Genomic DNA, 20554 nt, shown 5'->3' with positions numbered 1-20554 from the left:
GGCCTCCGTGGCGTGTGCGCAGGCGCCGAGTGCCGCCGCCTCCCGCTCAGCGGCGCTGTCCCACCCCGGTGGTGCCTCCGCGCTGTGGTGAACCGTAAATAAGCTGCGCCCGGACCGTTCGCGGCGGTGTCTGACCGGCGGCGCCTCAGGGAGCGCGGGGCCGGAGCGCGCCGCTCATCGCATCACACCGCAGCGCGGCCAGACCCGGCCATCAGCGGCTCTGAGCGGGGTTCCCGCCGTGCCCGTGAGGGGAGCGCGGCGCGGAGGGGCGGGCAGGCGTGCGGGGCGGTGCCGCCGCGGGCAGGGGTGGGTTCCCCGCCGAGTACTTAGCGGCGGAGCGCGGCGGCTTGGCGGAGCGTGGTCTAGTCTTGTGCTGTCGTCTCAGTCCGCTGCTCGCCATGGGGTCGGCTCCGCCCGTATTCATCGGCGCCGAGGAGGTGGAGAAGCACCTGCACCGTGCTAGCCTCCTGCTCCCGGCGCTGGAGGCTGCCCTCGGCAACTTCTCGTCCGGCGCGGCGGGAGGCGTCGCGCAGCCCGTGCGCACCGTGGTGCCAGTGCACCGGCACGGAGGGTGAGGCGGGCAGCGGGGCCGTATCCCCGGCACCGGGGTGGGCGCTGCGAGGGATGGCCTGGCGGAGCCCCGGGTGGGACGGGACGGCGGGGAAATGCCCGTGTGGCCCTTCCGGAGCGAGAACGGGGGGAGCCGGGCTTGTGGTGGGGAAGGGACCGGGTGGATGAACTTGGAGCGTCAGGAAGGGTCATTGGGACTGAGTTACTGATTAGCCGCAAGATAGAGGTTCGGTGTTAACTGCTCCGGTGTCTGTAGGCTCCCGTGCTGAAGGTACATAAGTAATACGAGTGAATCTCTTCCAAGGTTCCTAGGAGTCATGCCTGCTTACAGTGCTGCTGACGATGCTCTGACGACCAAGTTGGTGACTTTTTATGAGCACAAGAAGGATTCGTCTGTCCCTTCTCACCAAGCGACCGTCCTCTTATTTGACCCAAGAAATGGTTCTTTAAAAGCTGTGAGTTTCACGCATACTTCTGTGTGCTTCTCTGTTAATGCCCTGTCAGTTCTCCCTTCTGATTCTTAGAAGCTGCACTTGGTGTAAATTGGCCTGTCTTTTCCTTAATTGTAAATGGAAACTTGTTTGTGCCAAGTGAGGATTTAACCTAAAGCCTTTTTCTTTCATACCTGTTGAACTGTAGTCTGCTATTTACTGCTGCCTGTGATTTGAAGGAAATCTGACGGCTCACAGGGTGACTGGAAGAGAGGAATGATCAGGAAAAGTTTTCCTTGCATTTGGAAAGGGGAAAAAACCCCAAACCTTCCTGAATAAGTGATTGATTTTGAGTCATGTTAAATCTACATCACAAGAGCCTTACAATTGTCATCACAGGGAATAATATTCAGAGCCTGATTTCTTTCTTTGCTTAAATAACTTAAGAGTTTTTAAAGACTATTGACCATTTGCATTACACTTTAGTAATAATTATTATTAAAGGACCAAAGCTGGTCAAGAAAACTATATTGGGCTTTTGTTCCAAAACTGTGTTAAAGCTCCGTAATTCATTTGTACATAGTAGCTAATGCACATTGAGGCAGGAGTGCCCCACTGTGTGTGATACACATTAAAGGAATTCTGTGGTTCCCTGCCATCCCTTTGTGCAGACCAAGACAGTGCAGGCTCATGAACCACTGTCAGTTACACTGGTCCCACTGGAGTGCAGAGTGTTGCAGTTGTATTGGTCTGTTCCCTGTGTTGGAGGGCCAGGGAAGTGCAGTGCGTGAAGAGCCGTGTGAGTTAGGGGCGTCTCAGCTGTGATCTGTTTTCACTTCACTTGTGCTCATGGAATGACATGAAAGAACTGGAACAGACAGGGAATCTGCCTGGTTTAAATGTGAATTTATGTGGTTTCTTGTTGCTATAATTGTAATTACCAACTGCTGTGTTTTTATCTGTGCCCTGTAATACCACATAATTCACAAATTGGATGAAAGTGTTTGGTATTTACTCTTATTTTCAGTATTCATTTCAGTGTTTGAACCTTTTTTTAAGGTGCTAGATGGCAGTGTCATAACAGCAAAACGAACAGCTGCAGTTTCTGCAATTGCTACCAAGGTATGTCTTCTAGTTGCTAAATTGGGACAGATTTGGTGGTATTATATATAAACTAACTAGAAGGAATTATGTAAATGGTTTTCAGTGTATGTGAATTTTCATCACATACAGCTTTTAAATTGGTTTTATCGTAACATATGTATCTTCAGGGAAAACTTAAAATTGGAGTTTTCTGGTTTGAGTGAGTCGTGTATGGCTTTAACACTGTAATTGGAGAAGGAATCTGAGCTATGTTTTTGTAGCTTGTTCTGCACGCTTCCCTGGGAATTTATGAAGCTGTCTTCCTCTGTAGTTTATTTTATGCTTATCTTAACATGCTCTTTATGGCTTTAGGTGTGTAGCTGTGGTGATAAATTCAATTTTGTGTAGATGTATGCTTTCTGCTGTTGGGCTAGGACAGGTAGGTTGCACTGGACCTGGAGAAAGAGGAAAACACCACGTTTCCAGGGTGCAATACAGGTACACTTAAGATAGGTGATGCCCAGGATAGATGGATGACTTGTCCAGAGGTGGCTGTCTGTCTGTCTCGCTTTCTCTTTAGTCACTGGAAGATGTCCAGATGACTATCCCTGACTACAGCCATAAACTTCAGTGTCTGAAGACAGATGAGGTGTATGTTGCTGTATGTTGCTTTATATACTTTCAATTTCAGGTGGAAATTGTGGGGTTTGAATTTATTTTTTTTTTTTATTAAACTATATTTGTCTGGGCTGGTAATATGGGATGAGAGCAAGTCACTATCCATTGCACAGGAGGGTTTTAGTCTTCACCTCAAAGAATGAGGCAGTATGAAGAGGGCCAGAGCTGAAAAATACTTGTTTTTCACCCATCTGCTTTGCATCAGAATGAAGGCTGATCTCACCACTTTGTAGTGGCAATCTCCATGCCAGTGTGACTCTATCTGTGGCAATAGAGCCAAACTGAGATAAAATTGGAGTGAAGAACCTGTCCCCAGGAGCTTCCCCTGAACCAAGGGACAGAACAATTTACAATGGATTCCTTGGACAGGAGGTTATAGGACCTCATTCATCTCGGCTGTTCTGAACTTGGGCAGTTCTGGCAGTTTTTACACAGTCAAAGCTCTGCTGGCCCCAAAGGAGCTTGGCTGCTGAAGGAGCGTCAAGAGCAGATCCTTCATTGTTGTCTGTCGTTTTGGGAGATTTTCAGGAGTGTTTGAATTTAGCTCATAGTTGTCATCTTCTCCTTTTTGTGGCATTTGCTTCTCAAAGACCCATGCTTTTATGCAAAAAGCCTTTGAAATCAGTGCTCTAGAGTCTTCGAAAGGAACATTAAAAAGAAAAAAGGGATCAATGAGATGTTTTTCTATTTATTTGCAGCAGGATAAGCGTTGAGAGCCTAGACAATTCCAAAGCTTTTTATACAGAAGTGAGTGGCCACAGCAAATGCATAAACAAGACACAAGGATAGCTTAGGGCTGGACTCCAGCAGCCCTCTCTTCCCTGTTGCCAAGTACTGGTGAATCACAGGCAAGAACTAAACCAGAAAACCAAAACCAGCTACAGAACTGAATTTTATTACTCATTCCTCAGAACCATCTCTATTTTTACAATGCTTAGTGCATACCTATTACGGCTCTTGCAATGCCAAAATATGCTTGAGAGATAATTTATGGCTTCAGTGAATTGAAAAAGGTGGTTTAGTGTGGGGCTACCAGGACCAGTTCACCCACACAGCTGCCACTTTCAGTACTAATAGCTTTTGGTATCATAAACCCTGTTTTCAGCCAGCACTGAACATCAGCACTATGGTTTTACACTGAATTAGTCACATAGTACGGTGTAGTAATACTGCAGTGTGCCGAGGCTGCAGAATTAGCATTGGCTCATGCTGTTGCATGTTAAGTCTGAATTTCAAGAGTCAAACAATTCAAAACCAGAATTAAACCAAGATTACTTTGATGCTACTGACAATAGATTTTGCAGTTAAACAAACAAAAGAATATTGTGGTAATTTAATACTGTTTTATGTTAGTATGAATCAATACTAGCTTTTGCATACAGACCTTTTTTCTTCAAAAGGACTAAGGATACTGCTTACTTTCATAACATTTTGATATATATTTGATGTCTGTTAATACATTGTCTTACTTTGGTTTTTTTTTTTTTTTGTATTTGATACTGTTTAGTTGTTAATGCCACCTTTTGCAGAAGTGCTCTGCATTTTGGGAGCTGGTGTTCAAGCATACAGCCATTATGATATCTTCACAGAACTCTTCACATTCAAAGAGGTAACAGCCACATCTTAATAGGATACATTTATTTTTCTCAGTTATGTTTCCAGAGCACTTTATATAAATAGAGTACAGCCAATGAAGTTTTGTTGGGTCTGTCTGGGATGGAGTTATTTTCCCCATAGCAGCCCTCATAGTGCTGTGCTTTGTATTGGTAGCTAGAAGAGTGTTGATAACACACCAGTGTTTTGGCTACTGCTGAGTAGTGCTTGCACAGCATCAGTGGTGCCTCTCCAGCATTCCCCCTTAATGAGTACACTGCGAGTGGGCAAGATGTTGGGAGAGGACAGAGCCAGGATAGCTGACCCAAATTGACCAAAGGGATATTCCATACCATTTGATGTCTGCTCATCAATAAAAGCTGACAGAAAGGGAAGGAGGGGAGGAGGGAGGAATTTGTTATTCAGACATTTGTCTTCTGGAGCAACCACTATGCATACTGAAGCCTTACTTCCCAGGAGGTAGCTGGACATTGCCTGCTGATTGGAAGTAGAAAATAAATCTTTTGTTTTCCTTTGCTTTTCTGTTATTAAACTGCCTTTATCTCGTCCCACAATTTTTTCTGTCTAATTTTCTTCCCCCGGGCCTCCTTCTGAGGAGGGGAGTCATAAAGCAGCTTGAAGGGCACCTGGTGTCCAGCCAAGGTCAACCCACCACAGGAGTTAAGAGATTAATCATATTTTCTTTTCATATCATATTCTTTTTCTATAGAACCCAAGAATACTCTGGACAGCTGTAAAATTTCTTGCACAAATGTTGGCCTTTAAAAAAGGGGGTATGGGTCAGAAAGGGAAATGGTCAGAAACAATGTTATTTCAGATGGCTTCCTCTCTTTGTCTGGAAAAATCCTACTGGATAAGCCCTCTGTGATTTTTCTTAAATATATTTATCGGAAATCTTTGAATTTTATAAATACAACTCTACAAGGAGCTGTTATTCTGGCATCACTAACCAGTCATTCAAATGTAGGTGCACACACCTGAAACTTAGTCACTTGTATGATGCAGTGCTCTGTTGATGGTTGGACTAGATCTTAAAGGTCTTTTCCAACATAAATGATTCTATGAGAACAGTAAAGGGGAAGAAAACCCCACCTTTAGGATATGTGTAACAATCTACTGAAACAAAATGTCCTGTTTCAGCAAGGAGAAGTTCTGCAAGCTAATCCGTTTGTTTCTTTTTTCCTTGAAGGTCAGAATATGGAATCGCACCAAAGAGAAGGCGGTGAAGTTTGCCAATTCAGTTAATGGTCCAGTGCAGGTCTGCTCTTCTGCTCAGGAGGCAGTTACTGGGGCTGATGTAGTTGTAACAGTCACTATGGCAACCACACCAATTTTATTTGGAGACTGGATAAAACCAGGTGCCCATATCAATGGTATGCTATGTTCTCATCTAAAGGATAGCATCAAAAACTGTTGAAAAGCAATACTCTGCTTATCAGAATGAGTGTGCTTTCCATTTTGACATTTCCCCTTTAGCAAGGACCACTTTTCCTAGCCCTGTGTTCCTGTTTGTCTGGAGCTAGAACTCCAGCATATTCCAGCACTGGATGTTTGCTAGAGCATGGGATGTGCTGCTTTTCCCTAGTGATGCATCATCTTTGACACCATGTTGTCACTTGACACTCACTTTGCTCTCCGTTTAGATAATCCATACAAACATGTTATTTCCAAAGTGATTCCTGCTCGTTGTAATGTTTCCCTGGGAACTCTCATCTTTTCAACCAATCTTGTAAGCTCCTCTATTTTTTCTGTTTAGGGCTGATCACACTGATTTATTTTTTTTACTTGAGTTTAAAAGATGCAATAACTGAGTTAAGAACTTCATCATTTGACCTCTAATTATGGTGAGGTTTGAAGGGATTTTTTTCCCCTGCCTTGCAATGATATTGCCACATTTGTTTTGAGCCTCTGGACATGCCCACATTTGTTTAATTGTGGGCCTGGTTGAGATGACCCTGTGCGCTTTCCAAACAGCATGGTAGTAAGACAAAAGAAACTTGTCAGAGGGAACAGTTTAAAGCAACGTCCCACATTCCAGCAGCATCCTACTAATTTCTCAAACTCAATTTAGTCCTTTGTCATTGAGTGTTGTCTGTGTTGTGTCACGCAATGGAAGCCAGAAGTACAAGCAAAATCCATTAAGGTTTACAGTCACTGAGGCAATGCATGCACAAAGACCCCTCTCCTTTCTTTGCTTTCTTTTTTTCTCTATTGTGGCATTTGTGCTGTTTGAAGAGGCATTCAGGCAACATGGAATTTATTATTCCATAACAGACAGACATTATTAAAAACCGTTTAACTACAGTATAACTGGGTCAGTTTGGATTTTTTAGACAACACATTGAGAGTAGTCTTGCTGTATTTAAAAAGTTAAGCTCCTTGGTTTGTTTTCAGTTTCTACAGATAAGTGAAAATCCATAATTGCTCAATTTGTACTGCTTACAAGGTTACAAGGAAATAATAAGTTTAAAACCCCTAATTAGTAACATTGAACTCTGTCTGCTTGTGCAAGTCTTTGTTGCACAATACTTTGATTCTCATCTGTTCAGGATAATGAAGGGATTCTTCAAATTTTATTTTTCTGTATAGACACATAACAAACCCAATCTGAACCAAAGGGCGATGAAAATCACTTGGTAATGATCTGATGAAAAACAAGGATACTAGAGATAATGGGAGGTTACTTTCTTATGCCTCAGCTACCTAGAGTCTGCTGACAAATCAAATATTGAATGATGTAGAGAAGCTGTATTAGATGTTAGTTAACTGTTTAAAAAAATAAAAAGCAAAACCTGTTAATTTAACAGTTACAGAAACAGGTTACTGTTTGTCTGCAGAAGAGTTGGAGGTTATCTATGTCACCAAATGGTCAAAATTTATTCTAAAGGTGCTTCTGTAAGCAGAAGAGAGTAATTGTCACACCTATTTGCTGGTGTCATTTTTCAAAGCTGCTGGCAAAGGCTTGTTTGTTTTGTACCTATGCATAGTTACACATATCTTTACAATTCTTGTATAGATATGGGATGATGAAGGGCTAAGTAGTGCTGCGTCCCCTTCTCTTCTTGGTCAGCATTATTTGGAAAGAGTAGTTTGAGTAGTCTATCAAGGAGATGGAAACAGTTACAGCAAAGAGTCTCACTTCTGCTTACTGAAGAGTTGCAGTTTAATGCCTCAGCAGGTTGAAATGCAAAGGCCAGTTGGTTCTAGTTGTTCTAGCTGTGCTTATGGGAAATACGAGACTTTTATTGGAGCAGCATCTGCATGGCTAGAAATCAAGGATGCTGTACATCTTAATGAGCTGTAGTTTGTAGGGTTGGACACAATGTCATCCTTTGCTGATAACGCTGGAAATTTAAGGGGTTAGCACCTTGCAGAAAGAGGCCATATATATGTCAGCATTACAGCTGAGGCCAGGTTGGGAGAAATCCAGGCTTTCCCCCCATTGTTACTTCACATGTGTCTTTTGGACAAAATGTGGTTTAAATGTGTTTTAAACATTCCTCCCGAGTTCATCAGTTTTGTTGTCTTAGCTGTTGGAGCAAGCAGACCAGACTGGAGAGAACTGGATGATGAACTGATGAAGAATTCTGTCCTGTTTGTGGATTCTAGAGATGCTGCTCTTACAGAATCAGGAGATGTTATATTATCAGGGGTAAGACTTTCTTTTTGTTGGCAATTGGCTTGCAATTGAAATGAATTGGTATCAATGATGTGCTGCATTGAAACTCTTTAGAGCATCAGATGTAGTTGTTAACTTTCCAGGCACAGGCTGAAAGATAAACTGGTTTCAGACTGAGGCTTCTGTACGTCTGTGCCAAAGCAATGCATCCTCTGTATCAACCATTATATGATGCCATATTATAGTAGCATGTGTTCAGCATTGGCCTTTTTGTACAGTAACAATGTAGTCTTTTTGAAAGACCAACATTTCCTGCAATGTTTGGTAGTTCAATATTTTTCAGATCTGTTTATTAAAACCTGTAACTTTCTTCCTATAAGACTTCAGTGATTGACACGTATCTGGCCTCTAGAGAATGGATGATAGAAGCCAAGCAGGCAGTTAGTGACCTGCAGAAATTTGACAGCAGGGACTCTCTTAGGTTTAATGGAGTTTTATTTTGATTTTTAATGCTTTTTCAGAACAAATATGACTTCCACTTCTGAGGTTTAACATAAGAGGTCCAGGTATGGTAAGGTGTGTGGAATCACATGTGTTTTGTTGGATAAGTAACAAGCTATCCACTGTGAAAAATAAAAAAACCCTAGTGAGGATGGTCTGCCTGCTGCTCCTCTCTGAAAACCACTCTGCTCCTCTGATTTCTGTCCAGTTTCTGTATTATTTATCTGAATACTGATCTGCTTCACCATGGAAAGGAATTGGTTCTGAGATAGCAGGACTGAAGGAGTTATTTCTTTTGAAGTCACTCAGAAAAAAAATTTCTCTCTCAATGTATGTTTTTGTGTAAATATGTATTTTTCTCACAGGCAGAGATTTTTGCTGAGCTGGGAGAGGTAGTGAAGGGTACAAAACCAGCCCTGCCTGAGAAAACAACAGTGTTTAAATCACTGGGTAAGAACAGCCCCTCCTGTCTACAAGTCTGACAGAAAACAATGCCCTATTATTTATTAGGGCCCTCATGTGTGGGAAAGCTGCTGATCATCTTCAAAGCTGCTATGGCAGTGCACTGTCCATAAGAAACTAGAATGTAATTTACATTTTCCCTTTCTATTTCCCTCTTTATTTATCTAGCAGGACTGATGTAATTAAAAGTGATTTGAAAGCAATCAAACAATAGGAAGAAGTACATTTCCCACTTCATAGTTGTTAAACACATGACTGTAGCATTTGTTAATACAGCTGCAACCCAAATTCCTTAATTGTTGTGCCCCTAGAGTCTGTCTGACCTACAGACAATGTGACAGTGTACTGTGGGGTTGGTGTTGATGTCTGGGGAAAGTGGGAGTGGTGATGGGTTACCACGCTCTGAACTGCATGACTTGTCTCAAAGGGCCAAGTTGCAATACGAACACTGAAAGTTAAATTCATGCTATTACGTTAGCTCCATATAGCACACCTAATAGTTAATGATAGCTATAAACTTTGAATGTAACACTGCAGGTATTTGGGATGGGGCATGTTTCCTATTCTTGTCCGATTAGGTAACTTCCTGAGTCCTTCTGTTCCTTTCTGAAGCTAAATTATTTGTACAGCTGAGGAACTGTTTGAAGGTGACTTCAATTCTTTTGCAGGGATGGCGGTTGAAGATACAGTAGCAGCAAAATTTGTTTATGACTCGTGGTCAGCTGGTAACTAAAGAGAAGTCTACAATGTCAGTGAGGCCAAGAAAATTGTTTGCACTTAGTTTCCTCAGATCTCTTGCTAACAAGACAGACACCAACCCTATCAGAATATGTCCCTTCTAGAACATTCAAGAATGCAAGGTAAAATTTCAGCAATAGACTAATTCTTAGAGTTTTCTAATGGCAAGTGTTAGATACCTGCAGTATTACTAACGAATATCTCACATAATGGCAAGTACTAGATGTTTGCAGTGATACTAACAAGGGTAACTTTACGTATTTTGGTATAATACTGGAATCAATGTCTTTCCTCCCTAATTATTTATGTAGCAGTAGTCTGTGGGTAGATTTTTGTGGGTTTTTTTAGAGAGGTAACTCACACTGGTGTAAAAGGTATCCGTCTGGAAGATGGATTCTGGCGTCATATGTACCCATGATAGTATGTTAAAGGCAAGTGGGTTTCAGTGTTAGAGTGACAGTAACCTAGTTTTCAGTCTCCTAGAACACAGCCCACCTCTGATTCCTGGACTGCCCTTTCCTTTCCAGCTCAGATTGTGATCTGGAAGTCACCATCCTTACTTTCACCACCCACAGTCCCTCTCACCTGCCCTCAGCCCCTGTGGCTTCTCATTTAAGAGCACACTCCTGAGTGGGACTTTACATAAATAATGTCTCCATACAGTTAGATTTCTGCCAGTTTTTCTAAAAGACCTGGCTCAGGAAGACTCAAGAGTGCAAAAAAATCACAGCTAATATTATATACATCTTACTTAACTGGAAGAAAACTGTACTCAATGCCTCCCTTAGTACATTCTTGAGTGGGATATTGCCATTTTAATCTTTCAAGGAGTCACCAAGAATGTGAGCACTAAAATGTGTTTTGATTTAATTTTTATCTCTATTATGTGGAGAGATTTTGTTTTTAATCTGTGTTATTTCCAAGTTCTTTTTTCTAAGCTTCTTGAAGGCTGCAACCATGCAAATTGATTTCAGTAGGATAAACTTCAAGTATACAGGCAAATATTTTCAGCTTGGCCCTACCATACATCAATTGGTAATTGTTCTTTTATCCCAGTGGATATTAGCTGGGGCAGGAATTTCTATGATCCTTTCCTGGCAGTGGAACCCTGTGATGTCCTGCATAAGGAAAAGTTCCAGTTTCGTGCTGTTATGCAATTGCCTTACAAAATGCTGAGCATCTGCTGAAAAACAGTATTGCCCTGGAAACAAATTCCTGCCTTGGGCTAGAGTTATGCCTTGTGAAATTTTATTTCTACTTGTATATTATTTCATGCAGGCTACTCAGTGTTTGTTTGATGTGTGAGGATTAGATGCCATGATCATTTTATAATGGTGCCGGTAGAATACAGTGGAGCAACAGGAAGAGTTAGAAGCAGTTAGCATTAAAGCCCTTGATGGTGCACAAGTAAGTGTAGGGGAGGTTGATGAGTACAGTGCAGATGTGATAAAATACTCCAAATGATAAGCCTGGTGTAAACTAGTTGGAAAAAAGTAGTAAGTGGCAGAGTCTGTAATCTGCAGTTTTAGCATGGAAGGGTACCAGACCAGCAAGTGAATAGAGCCAAGGGGTGTGTTTGTGTGGATAGAAACCTAACTCCACCGATCTTGTTTATATCAGCAGAAACAAGAACGGAAATTTCTCTATAAGCTTTTGCGTATTTTAATTGTAGCAAAATTTTTACACATGTTTTTCTTCTTTGTCATTTCTGAAGTGATCAGAAATGTATGTGTTGGCTTAGCCCGTTATTCAGCGATAGAGAACTTCACTAGCTTGAGACAAACGTGACAGCCATTGGTGTTCTATAACTGAAGAAATGCATGGAAACTTGCACTCACTAATTATGACAGTATTGTCCAGTTCTGTGCTTGTGTAAAAACAAGATTTGTATTTGAAGTGAGACTTGGTGTTTGGGGAAAAAAGTCCAGTTTAATATATACTCTTGTACAGATGGCTCTTAAAAAAAGTAAATGGACCCGGTCCAAAGGCCTGGTTCTGAAAACCCAGTGTTCTCAGCTTTCATTGACAATAGGAGCCTCTGGGAGCCTGTCTTCAGCATTGTACCTCTGAATTCATGAAGAGTATTTGGTTCAGTTACAATGGGAATTGCTTGGAATGTTGTCTCTGGAATTTTTTTGGGGGGGAATTAAGACTATTAATTTCCATGTTTCCTTCTCTTACAAATTAGATTCTCAAGAATTGTGTAACTTTCATTTCTGTTAAAATTAAATAGATACTTCTGTTTGACTTTCATTTTGTTGTCTGTTACTTCTCTGGTTTGGGGTTGGGATTTTTTTTTAAAATGAGGAAGAAAGCATTCAAGTCGTTGCAGTCATTGCTGCCTCAGTAAATGTGCTCACTGAATGTAAAGGGGAAAAATAAATCGAGACTGCCCTGCTCCACTGCGATACTCAGTTTTGCAGTAGTTGTCCCATGCTGCACATTCCCTCCTCTTGATGTCTGTCCAGTGCAGAATATTAAATACTTAAGGAAGGAAAATCTTGAACTTGGCAGGACTGTGCTGGTTTGTGATTTGGGTGTGGATTGGGCTATAAGATTGCACATGTGATACGGAGAGCAGCCCTGACGAGGAGGAGTTGGGGGGGTGTTGGTTGATGAAAAGGTCAATATGACCCAGCAGTGTGCGCTTGCAGCCCAGAAAGCCAACCATGTCCTGGGCTGCGTCAAAAGGAGCATGGCCAGCAGCGTGAGGGAGGGGATTCTGCCCCTCTACTCTGCTCTTGTGGGACCTCACCTGCAGTCCTGCATCCAGCTCTGGGGCCCCAAACATAAGAAGGATGTTGACCTGCTTAAGTGAGTCCAGAGAGGGCGACAAAGACGCTCAGAGAGCTAGAATACATCTCCTCCTATGAAGACAGGCAGAGGGAGCTGGGTTGGTTCAGCCTGGAGAAGAAGAGACTCCAGGAAGACCTTTTAACAGTCTTCCAATACCTAAAGGGACTGACAAGAAATCTGGAGAGGGGCTGTTTACCAAGGCAATCAGTGATCAGAAAAGGGATGATGGCTTTAAACTGAAAGAGAATAGGCTTAGATTAGATACTAGAAAGAAGTTCTTTATTGTGACTGGCATAGGTTGCTCAGAGAAGCTGTGTCTGCCCCATCCCTGGCAGTTGCTTGGAGCAACCTAGTCTAGTGGAAGGTGTCCCTGCCCATGGCAGAGGGTTGGAACTAGACGAGCTTCCAACCCAAACCATTCTAGAATAAAAGTCTCTCCAACTAACCTGCGCTATCCAGATGTTACTGAGTAGTTAGATCTATGATTCACTAATTTAAATACTTCCAAATTACAAAAGAAACAAAGGGATTGGTGAAAAAATTAGAAGACAGCAAAGCACATAAGAGGAAAAAAACCTGAAATGCGAGTGTTCCTTTTTATCATTTCCCCACCACCACCCTGAATTGTTCCGGGTGGCTGCTTTATACCAGAGGCCCATTTCCAGGAGCACCCTGCAAAAAAGGGCTAGCATTATTGCTTAGAAGCGTATATATATTTAGGTTGATTCCTTTGCCTAAAAATAAATGGTGTGGGGTGCTCTGCGCCTGCTTCTTCAGTCTCTGAACATGGTTCCGGAGGGCAAGGGACTCCTATAGATCTTGTGCAGTATCTGCTAGCTCTGTGGAGTTACTGTACATACATAAGGGCATACCTAAACACGGTGGATGCTTATGACTGAAGAGTCTATTTATGTGCATGTAGTCTCTGCCATTATCTGTGGTTGTCAGAGGTTGCAGCAGTCAGGTAGATTTACAGAGTATGCAAGGAGGCAGATCTTTGGTGCATTTTAGAGATACTTGGGGCCTGATTCCCCCTAAGGTGTAATTTCTCCAGGTGCCTTCTCTCCTGCCTACATTTGGCGCCCATCAGTGGCAGGCACTTGCATGCTTAGCAGATTTTTTGAAAGCATTTCCTGGATAAATAGATCTAACCCAGTTATTTAAAATCTGGCCTTTTGAAAAGGTGCATTATGCTCACCTCTTCGGACTAGAGAGAAGTCATTGCAGCAGTATAGACCTAGTCTCAACCGTGTATGCTAGGAGTGGTAGATTGCCCTGCTTTTTTACATCAGTTATGTGGCTGAGAATTATAGGATTTGACCCTTTAAAATCCACTCATCATATGCCTTCAAATATGTAAGATTCATCAGGTTCTTATTGCTTTGTTGAACATTTGGGAGTTTCTTAGCCAAAATGAAAACAACCCAGCAGGTTAATAACACAGAGCATGGGGGTGTGCTGTCTGGTTTAGTTACTACACTGAACACAGCAATTATTTAAGGTTGCACAGAACAGGAGTGTGATGTGACTGCTTAACAGAAGAAAATACCAAGCTGCTAAAGTACAGGAATCCAAAGAGGGGAGAATGTGGTGTAAAGTCTAGCCAAGAAAATGAATTATAGTATATAAATCAAAGTAACAAGAAGATGTGGAAAGAAGGAATCTTGAAAAAATAGATCATTAACTGGGATTAGTGCCCACAAATGCAGTATACCCCTAAGGAAGAGATTGTCGCTGACTAGTGGAAAGCTGTAAAAAGAGATTTAAAGAAGAATGTCCTGCTAATGAATGTGCATCTAAAATCTGTGATCTTAGCCATAGCATGGCTGCTACAAACACCTTATTAGACTCACAGAACTCAACAGGAGTGATTAATTCATATCAGATAGTGCTGGCTTCCCAAGGAATTAGGCCCGAGAGAGACAAAGGGGACCCTGCTGTGAATGCCTCCTGTTAGACTGTGAAGAACAGGAGCTTCCTCAGGAGCACAGTCTCATTTTCTTTCTCTTTTCATCATTGGAGTGAGCGTGTACCCAGTTACATGCAGTTTTCAGGCTAAGTCTGGCAACATCCAACAGAAAATGCTGTTTGATAAGAATCTTGATTTCTGGGACTTTACATGGAAAATGCTCCCTATAGGAACCAAGCTGAGGATACACCAAAACAGATCAAAAATATTGAAAATAAAACCTCAGCTTCTTGTAGTTAAAAGTATTACAGTCTTGAGCTCATTTAGGACATGATGGGTGCTGGCAACTGGGTCCAGTCTAATAAGAGAAGAGAAAAGAATATACAGCTCACACTGAACATCTCTTGGCAAGATGCTTCATGTATTTTTTAAATTAGTATCAATACAATAGGAAAACATGTTACTGACAAGAACATAAAACTTGCTGTAAACTGATCTTATTTACATTCATTCAGAGGTTATTTGAGTCAATAATCAAGGTTCAGGTCCTATTTCTAACATATCATCACTACCAGGAAGAGCAGTTTGTAGGACTTGGACAGAAGTGAATGAAGAAAACTCAAAGCTCTCCAGCTTCAAGAATGTTCTTTGCATTGTGGTTTTGGAGAAGAAAGGATGGGCTTTATTAAGGAATGTAGTGTGGCTGGTCTTCACTAATGTTTTAGATTATTCAGACCAAAAGAAACCCAATCCCTATAAACAGTTCAGGGAGAAAAAGCTTTGAATCCGTAGCTTTTGGGGTTTTGTCTTCACATTCTTTCTTTTTGGCAGATTATGCTGGAATTAATATCCTGTTCATCACAGCTATCTATTCAGAGAGAAAAATCTTTGTCCTTGCTGTACTTTCTAAAGCAATTGGTAACTTTTCTGCTCTTTGCTTTAGCAGACTTCTGAAAAGAATTGCATGTTCTTTGGAAAGAGGAAAAGATAATGAATCAGTGTGCAGGTTACATCAGCAGGTATCTTAATTTATAAACAAGTGTCTACAGTCTTTCCAGGGTTCTTGAGTGCCTGTTTTCTTTTATTTACTGCATTCAAGACTTTCTTTCTTGGCCCAAGTTCCATCTGAATGCTCTGTAGGTCCTCATCAGAACATAGCATTAGGGCATCTAAATCAATTTTTTCCCTCATGAAGACTGGAAGAAACTCATCCAGCATCTGCGATGCCAGAAATACCTCAAGGGGTGTGCTCTCTGCTTCCTCGTCATCCCAAATGACTTCTTCCTCGTACCAAGAGATATCAGCACCATTTTCAGCATCATCTTCCCTGCCATTTTCAGCATTTTCAAACTGAAAGAGCTCACTGGACATTTTAAAGCTTGTGTTTTCTTTCTCAGAAGACACAGTTTCAGGATTTACATCCGCAGCCAAATTCCTTCCAAATACAATCTTGCCAAGACCTGGCCGCTTAAAAATGGAGAGTTGACTGTCATTATCAGAAAAGCTTTTCTCTCCAGGCTCATTCAGTAATTCATCCTCTTCTTTCTCATCAAAAAAATGCATCACAGTTCTCCTACCCGTACCATTCTCTTGGGCGTTGCTTTCCTGACTTTTTGTGCTGTCAGCTATCTTTTTTGCCTTCAGTTTGAAGGTATCTTTCAGATTTTTGGAGAAAGAACTTGTTGTATTTGAAGCAAAGAGACTAGGCAACTTTACTCTGGAGTGTGTCCCTCTGGAAGAATTTGCTGTGCCAACCTTTTCTTTCATATAATTCTGGTTCATTTCATGCTGGTGTTTCTCTTGGCGCTTCTCGCATTCCTTGATTTGTTTCTCCACGTTCCTCTGGGCTTGCGCTTTGAGTTTGGAGACCTTCTTTGGATTCAGCATGTTCTGCTCGGTGGCTGCTTTGTCCAGGATTTGGACACATTCATTGCGGTCTCTGCTGGCAGCCACCTCCAGGGGGGTGCGAAGGTCATTGTCCAGAGCAAAGATGTTTGCACCAAAGTTGATCAAAAAAGAAACACAAGGGATGTGACCATTGCAAGCAGCGTGGTGGAGAGGTGTGTTCCCCCAGATGTCACATTTGTCTGGATCGCCTCTGAGAAGGAAAACAGCATATGGTAAACAGCTGGATGTACCCAAGCATAGCACTGCAGGGGGATTGAACAGACACTAAACATTTAGCTCTGCTTTGCTATGAGTACTAGAGCCCAATGAAAATGAGTCAGCTTAGTTCCATCTAGAAGGGCACTGCAGTGAGTTTAGCTGTGTGTGTGGCATATGCTCCAGTTCCTGCCTGCCTGTGAATTAAGCAAGTTCACTGGGGTTGAGTGTGAATGCATGTGCAACTCCTCGTAACAGAGCCAGGGTATTTCCTTTGTGTTATCCCAGGCTGCTGGCAGGGCTTGCTTTGCTCCCTGTAGGTCTCACCTGCCTCACCTGCAATAGCGCAGAAACAAGCAGCCGCCCATGTGCAGGCAAGGGGCAGCAGCTCTGACTGCTTTGTTACTGACAGCTCAAAGCGGGCTCAGGCTTCGACTTACACTCGCTGGAATTAATGGCAGAACTGTTTCAATAGCTTTTGTGTGGAATATTTTAAAGGCTTTTTGGTGACACTTCCCTTTTGCATATCAAATGCAGGAGCAATATTAGGAGGATTATTCACTGCCCACAGTGGTACATATGTAATGAGCCCATGCAGTAACTTTTTTGGTAGGTAATAGGTAAATGATTAGGAGTAAAGCCCTGATTACACATTTGTCTCTGTTGCTATTAGATTAAGCTCAGATAGATACTGTTGTTTTTCTTCAACTCTCTTATTCTCCTTAAGCTGCTTTTTGCTCATGGGGTTTGAAAAGCAGAAGCTCATTTGAAAATAAAATACCACATCTTTTCAATTAAATTTAGAGCCAGTGAGAAATATTGCTTTATTTTTAACTCTTGCACTGACTTCACACTGAACTGCTGCCTGCAGACAAAAATTGGCTTGAATCTTTTGATATGTATTTGGCAGAATCAACATTAGCAAAGTTCAGAACAAAGCTTGACTCGCATTGTGATCAATAGCCAAGGCAGCCACAGCAGCCCAAAACCTTTAATAACTTCAGAGCCAGCAGTCAAATTTACAAGGAGAATTTCTATTCTTGGGAGTTCAAAGATTATAATGTCTTGGAGATTTGTTCCACGGCAGCTGAACTATGAGTGAAATTGTACATCCTATCACATCTCCTTCAGGCACTGACCTCTGGCTTTGAGTATCTCTGAAGAAAAGCACTAACACTTTTGTCAAGGGCCGAATCTGAAAACATTCTTCAGCCCGAAATGCCAAAGCCAAGAGAGGTCCCTGCAGAGCTGAGACACAGAGCTGCCAACATCAAGAAACAATAGGAAGCCCGAGCATGCCAGGCTGTGGGAGCACAGGCATTTCTACAGGGAGGTGGCAGCTGAGGATCAAAGTTTCTCCACTTAGACATGTGGAAACCATGTGTACATGGTTCTGCTTCTGTAGCTCTGGGGAACTGCCTGACTGCGGCCAAGCGTGCCAGATTCCTTAATTCCCACATTAGCAAGCAGACTGTGTTATCCTGAGGCTTGGGAGTGCTCGGCCATCCCTCCTCCCTCAGGTCTCTCCGTAGCTGTTTGTGGTCTCTTTTCCCCATGGAGGCTGCCAGCCTTTGAGTCTCAAACAATTGTCAAACTAGAGTGTCTGTTCCCAGCTCAGTGGGACTTTGGATAAGGTTTGACATCTACTTTGAGTCCTCATATTTTCCCTGCTTTCCCAAGAAAGAGGCTCAACACAAAAGAGAGCAGATCTGCTACTTGGTCTTGCCTTTATTCATGTACCTGCAAAGCAAGCAGAGAAAATGTCTCTTGATGCCTGGGAAGATAAACTATTTCAAGATGAAAGGGGTTATTGTTAGTATTGCTACATCATCCAAGGGCTGAACGTGTTGCAAGCTTCAGAGTCCTAAAATCTGCAACCACTCTGAAGAAAACCATCCTGAATCTCAGTGCCTTTGTCAGGAAACCTCTTCAAGGAAAGGATGAATTTGTTAAAAATAATTAAAATAGTTTCTCACAAGAAAACACTGACGGCAGAACAGACTGAACATCTTCCAAAATTCAGGTTCTCTCAGGAAAACCAGTGAGAACTACAGCCATACCTCTGACAGCCGCAGCTTGCGGATTGTGTCAGGAAATCTTGGATTAAAATAGAGGTGAATGTGTGTGTTTTAAGATTTTGAGAGCAATACTGTCCCAAAGCTGTCCTCTAACAAGAAAAAGAGGTAGAAATACATTAAATAACAGTTACATAGAAATTCTGATCTTTGTGTCCTCCACTGTGACTTCTTTCAGCTTATATGGCAGAAGACATATTTCTCACTCCAATTTTGAAAGCAGAAATTACTTTGTTATTTGTTCCTTAGCTGTCTGTCTTCGAGGTGTTCAGGGACAAACCTTTGTTGACTCTAGATATTTCCTCGAATCTGCCTTAATTATATGAGTTGAAAACCTGTCAATCTATTTTTGCCTCTCCTGAGGACAAAGCAGTAACTGTGCAGTCCAAAGGTCTTTTTTATTGTGTTATTACAGTCACACCTGAGCTCAATGAGCTACAAAGCAAATCTATGAAAAAACCCATTTTATTCCATTTTTTCAATTGTTATTTTTAAGAAAACAGAGATACATCTAAATAGTTATTCAGATTTTCCATCCAACCTTCTTTAAACTATCAGGATTGAAAATATAGGTCAACTTAATCTTCATCTCAGTGAAATAACATTTTATTAACTGTCTTTCTACACAAGAGCAGATTTTCTTTTATTAGACCTTATTAGAGAACCACAACTCAAAAGGTAGGCTCCAAGCAAGAGAGTATGGAGGGGTGGGAGGTAATTACCTTTTCAATAATACATTTTAAGTATGTACTACATTTAAATGATATGAAACAGAAATATTACTATTACAAAATAAACCTGTAGAAAACCTTCCTTTCCTTTTTTCTTTTTATTGGTTTTGTTTTGTTTTGTTTTACAAGGATCTTACCACAGCTTCTGAAACAGTATTATCATTTTTAGCATCATGGTAGTTGCTAATACTATAAAAAGCAGTGAAATAAGAATTTTAGATGTTACTGTCTCAAAACTATTAGTTGTGACTTGCCTCTGGAAAGCATTAAATCTTCACAGGTGTCTACCAACTGCTCTTTGGAAGCAAATGGGAGAGATTTTTTGCTAAAAATGTTTCAAACAATGCATTTCTCTATGGAGCCCATTTCAAAGATACATTATCATCAAAGGGTGTTGGCCAACTTCTCCTCCATTACAGCAAAGCAAGATCTCAGGGCCCTGCTCCATGTACGAGATGGTCCCGCTGATGCCGACGCGGCTTCACTGGCTGCACGTACAGACCTGCTTGCAGGTTCTGAAGCTAAAGCATTGCGAATTAAGGGAAACAATTCTTGGCAATGCATTGAAAGGAATTACTGTGATTTTCAGCCTTTTAGGTCTGAGGTCGTCAGGCATTAGAAACATGACACATTAATTATAGTTTTGAACCACAAGCTTTAAGCAATGGAGACTGATCGACTTACCCCCTCCGGCATATGACTTCCAGAGCTTCTAGATAACCATGGTATGCTGCCAGAAGGGTGGGTGTCATCCCATCCTCATCTGAAGTATTCAGGTCTTTCCTAGTGGCTTCTTTCAAGAGATCCAAATTGCCATCGGCTGCTGCTTTATGATACCTGCTCGACATTTTCAGTAACTTCTGGTTTGCCAAAGCAGCTCTGAACGATATCCAGAGTGTACAGTCACCCTTCCATTACAGTGATAGTTCATTAATGATTACAAGTTGAGACGTCCCTGTGAGGATGGAAATGAGGAGGCAAAGTTCATCTTAGCAGACAACTTTGCTGCAGCTCTGCATAGGTATTAAGGTGGTGGTGTGGTGAATGCTTTCATTTTCTGGAAAGTGGCTCTGCTTTTTACCATTCGTTGCATATTTGACTACTTAAACGTAGAGGGAGTTCATTCATCTTCTCTGTGTCTTTGCATAACTGTTCTGGGAAAACTTCAAAAAGACCTTGAAATTCAAACAACCTTCAAAAGCCATGAATGTCAGTACGAGTGGCTTACACCCTAAGTAATAAAG

At 41.8% G+C, this 20554-nt stretch overlaps 2 protein-coding genes across 3 annotated transcripts; one reads left to right on the top strand and one right to left on the bottom strand.

The window, feature by feature from the left end:
* Window positions 1-4: 4 nt before the first annotated feature.
* On the top strand, window positions 5-11949 carry CRYM (crystallin mu). 2 transcript variants are annotated; one of them, XM_030481623.1, is made up of 8 exons: window positions 5-571; window positions 875-1025; window positions 2061-2123; window positions 4270-4371; window positions 5566-5749; window positions 7907-8028; window positions 8862-8946; window positions 9627-11949. In XM_030481623.1, the coding sequence occupies exons 1-8, from the start codon at window positions 399-401 to the stop codon at window positions 9689-9691; spliced, it is 945 nt and encodes a 314-aa protein (XP_030337483.1). In that variant the 5' UTR covers window positions 5-398; the 3' UTR covers window positions 9692-11949. The 2 variants fall into 2 exon arrangements, with proteins under 2 accessions (XP_030337483.1, XP_030337484.1); XM_030481624.1 differs by having other exon boundaries at window positions 60-244.
* Window positions 11950-14801: 2852 nt separating this feature from the next.
* On the bottom strand, window positions 14802-20224 carry ANKS4B (ankyrin repeat and sterile alpha motif domain containing 4B). The gene is made up of 2 exons (XM_030483008.1): window positions 19995-20224; window positions 14802-16499 (listed from the first exon to the last, which is right to left on the bottom strand). Exons 1-2 carry the CDS (start codon window positions 20156-20158, stop codon window positions 15431-15433), a joined length of 1233 nt encoding a protein of 410 aa, XP_030338868.1. The 5' UTR covers window positions 20159-20224; the 3' UTR covers window positions 14802-15430.
* Between the last annotated feature and the right edge of the window lie 330 nt (window positions 20225-20554).

The sequence above is a fragment of the Strigops habroptila genome, chromosome 4 (genome assembly GCF_004027225.2).
Source record: "Strigops habroptila isolate Jane chromosome 4, bStrHab1.2.pri, whole genome shotgun sequence".
NCBI lineage: Eukaryota > Metazoa > Chordata > Aves > Psittaciformes > Psittacidae > Strigops > Strigops habroptila.
Note: the sequence above shows the minus strand (reverse complement) of the source record. Positions and strands in the feature narration are given on the sequence as shown.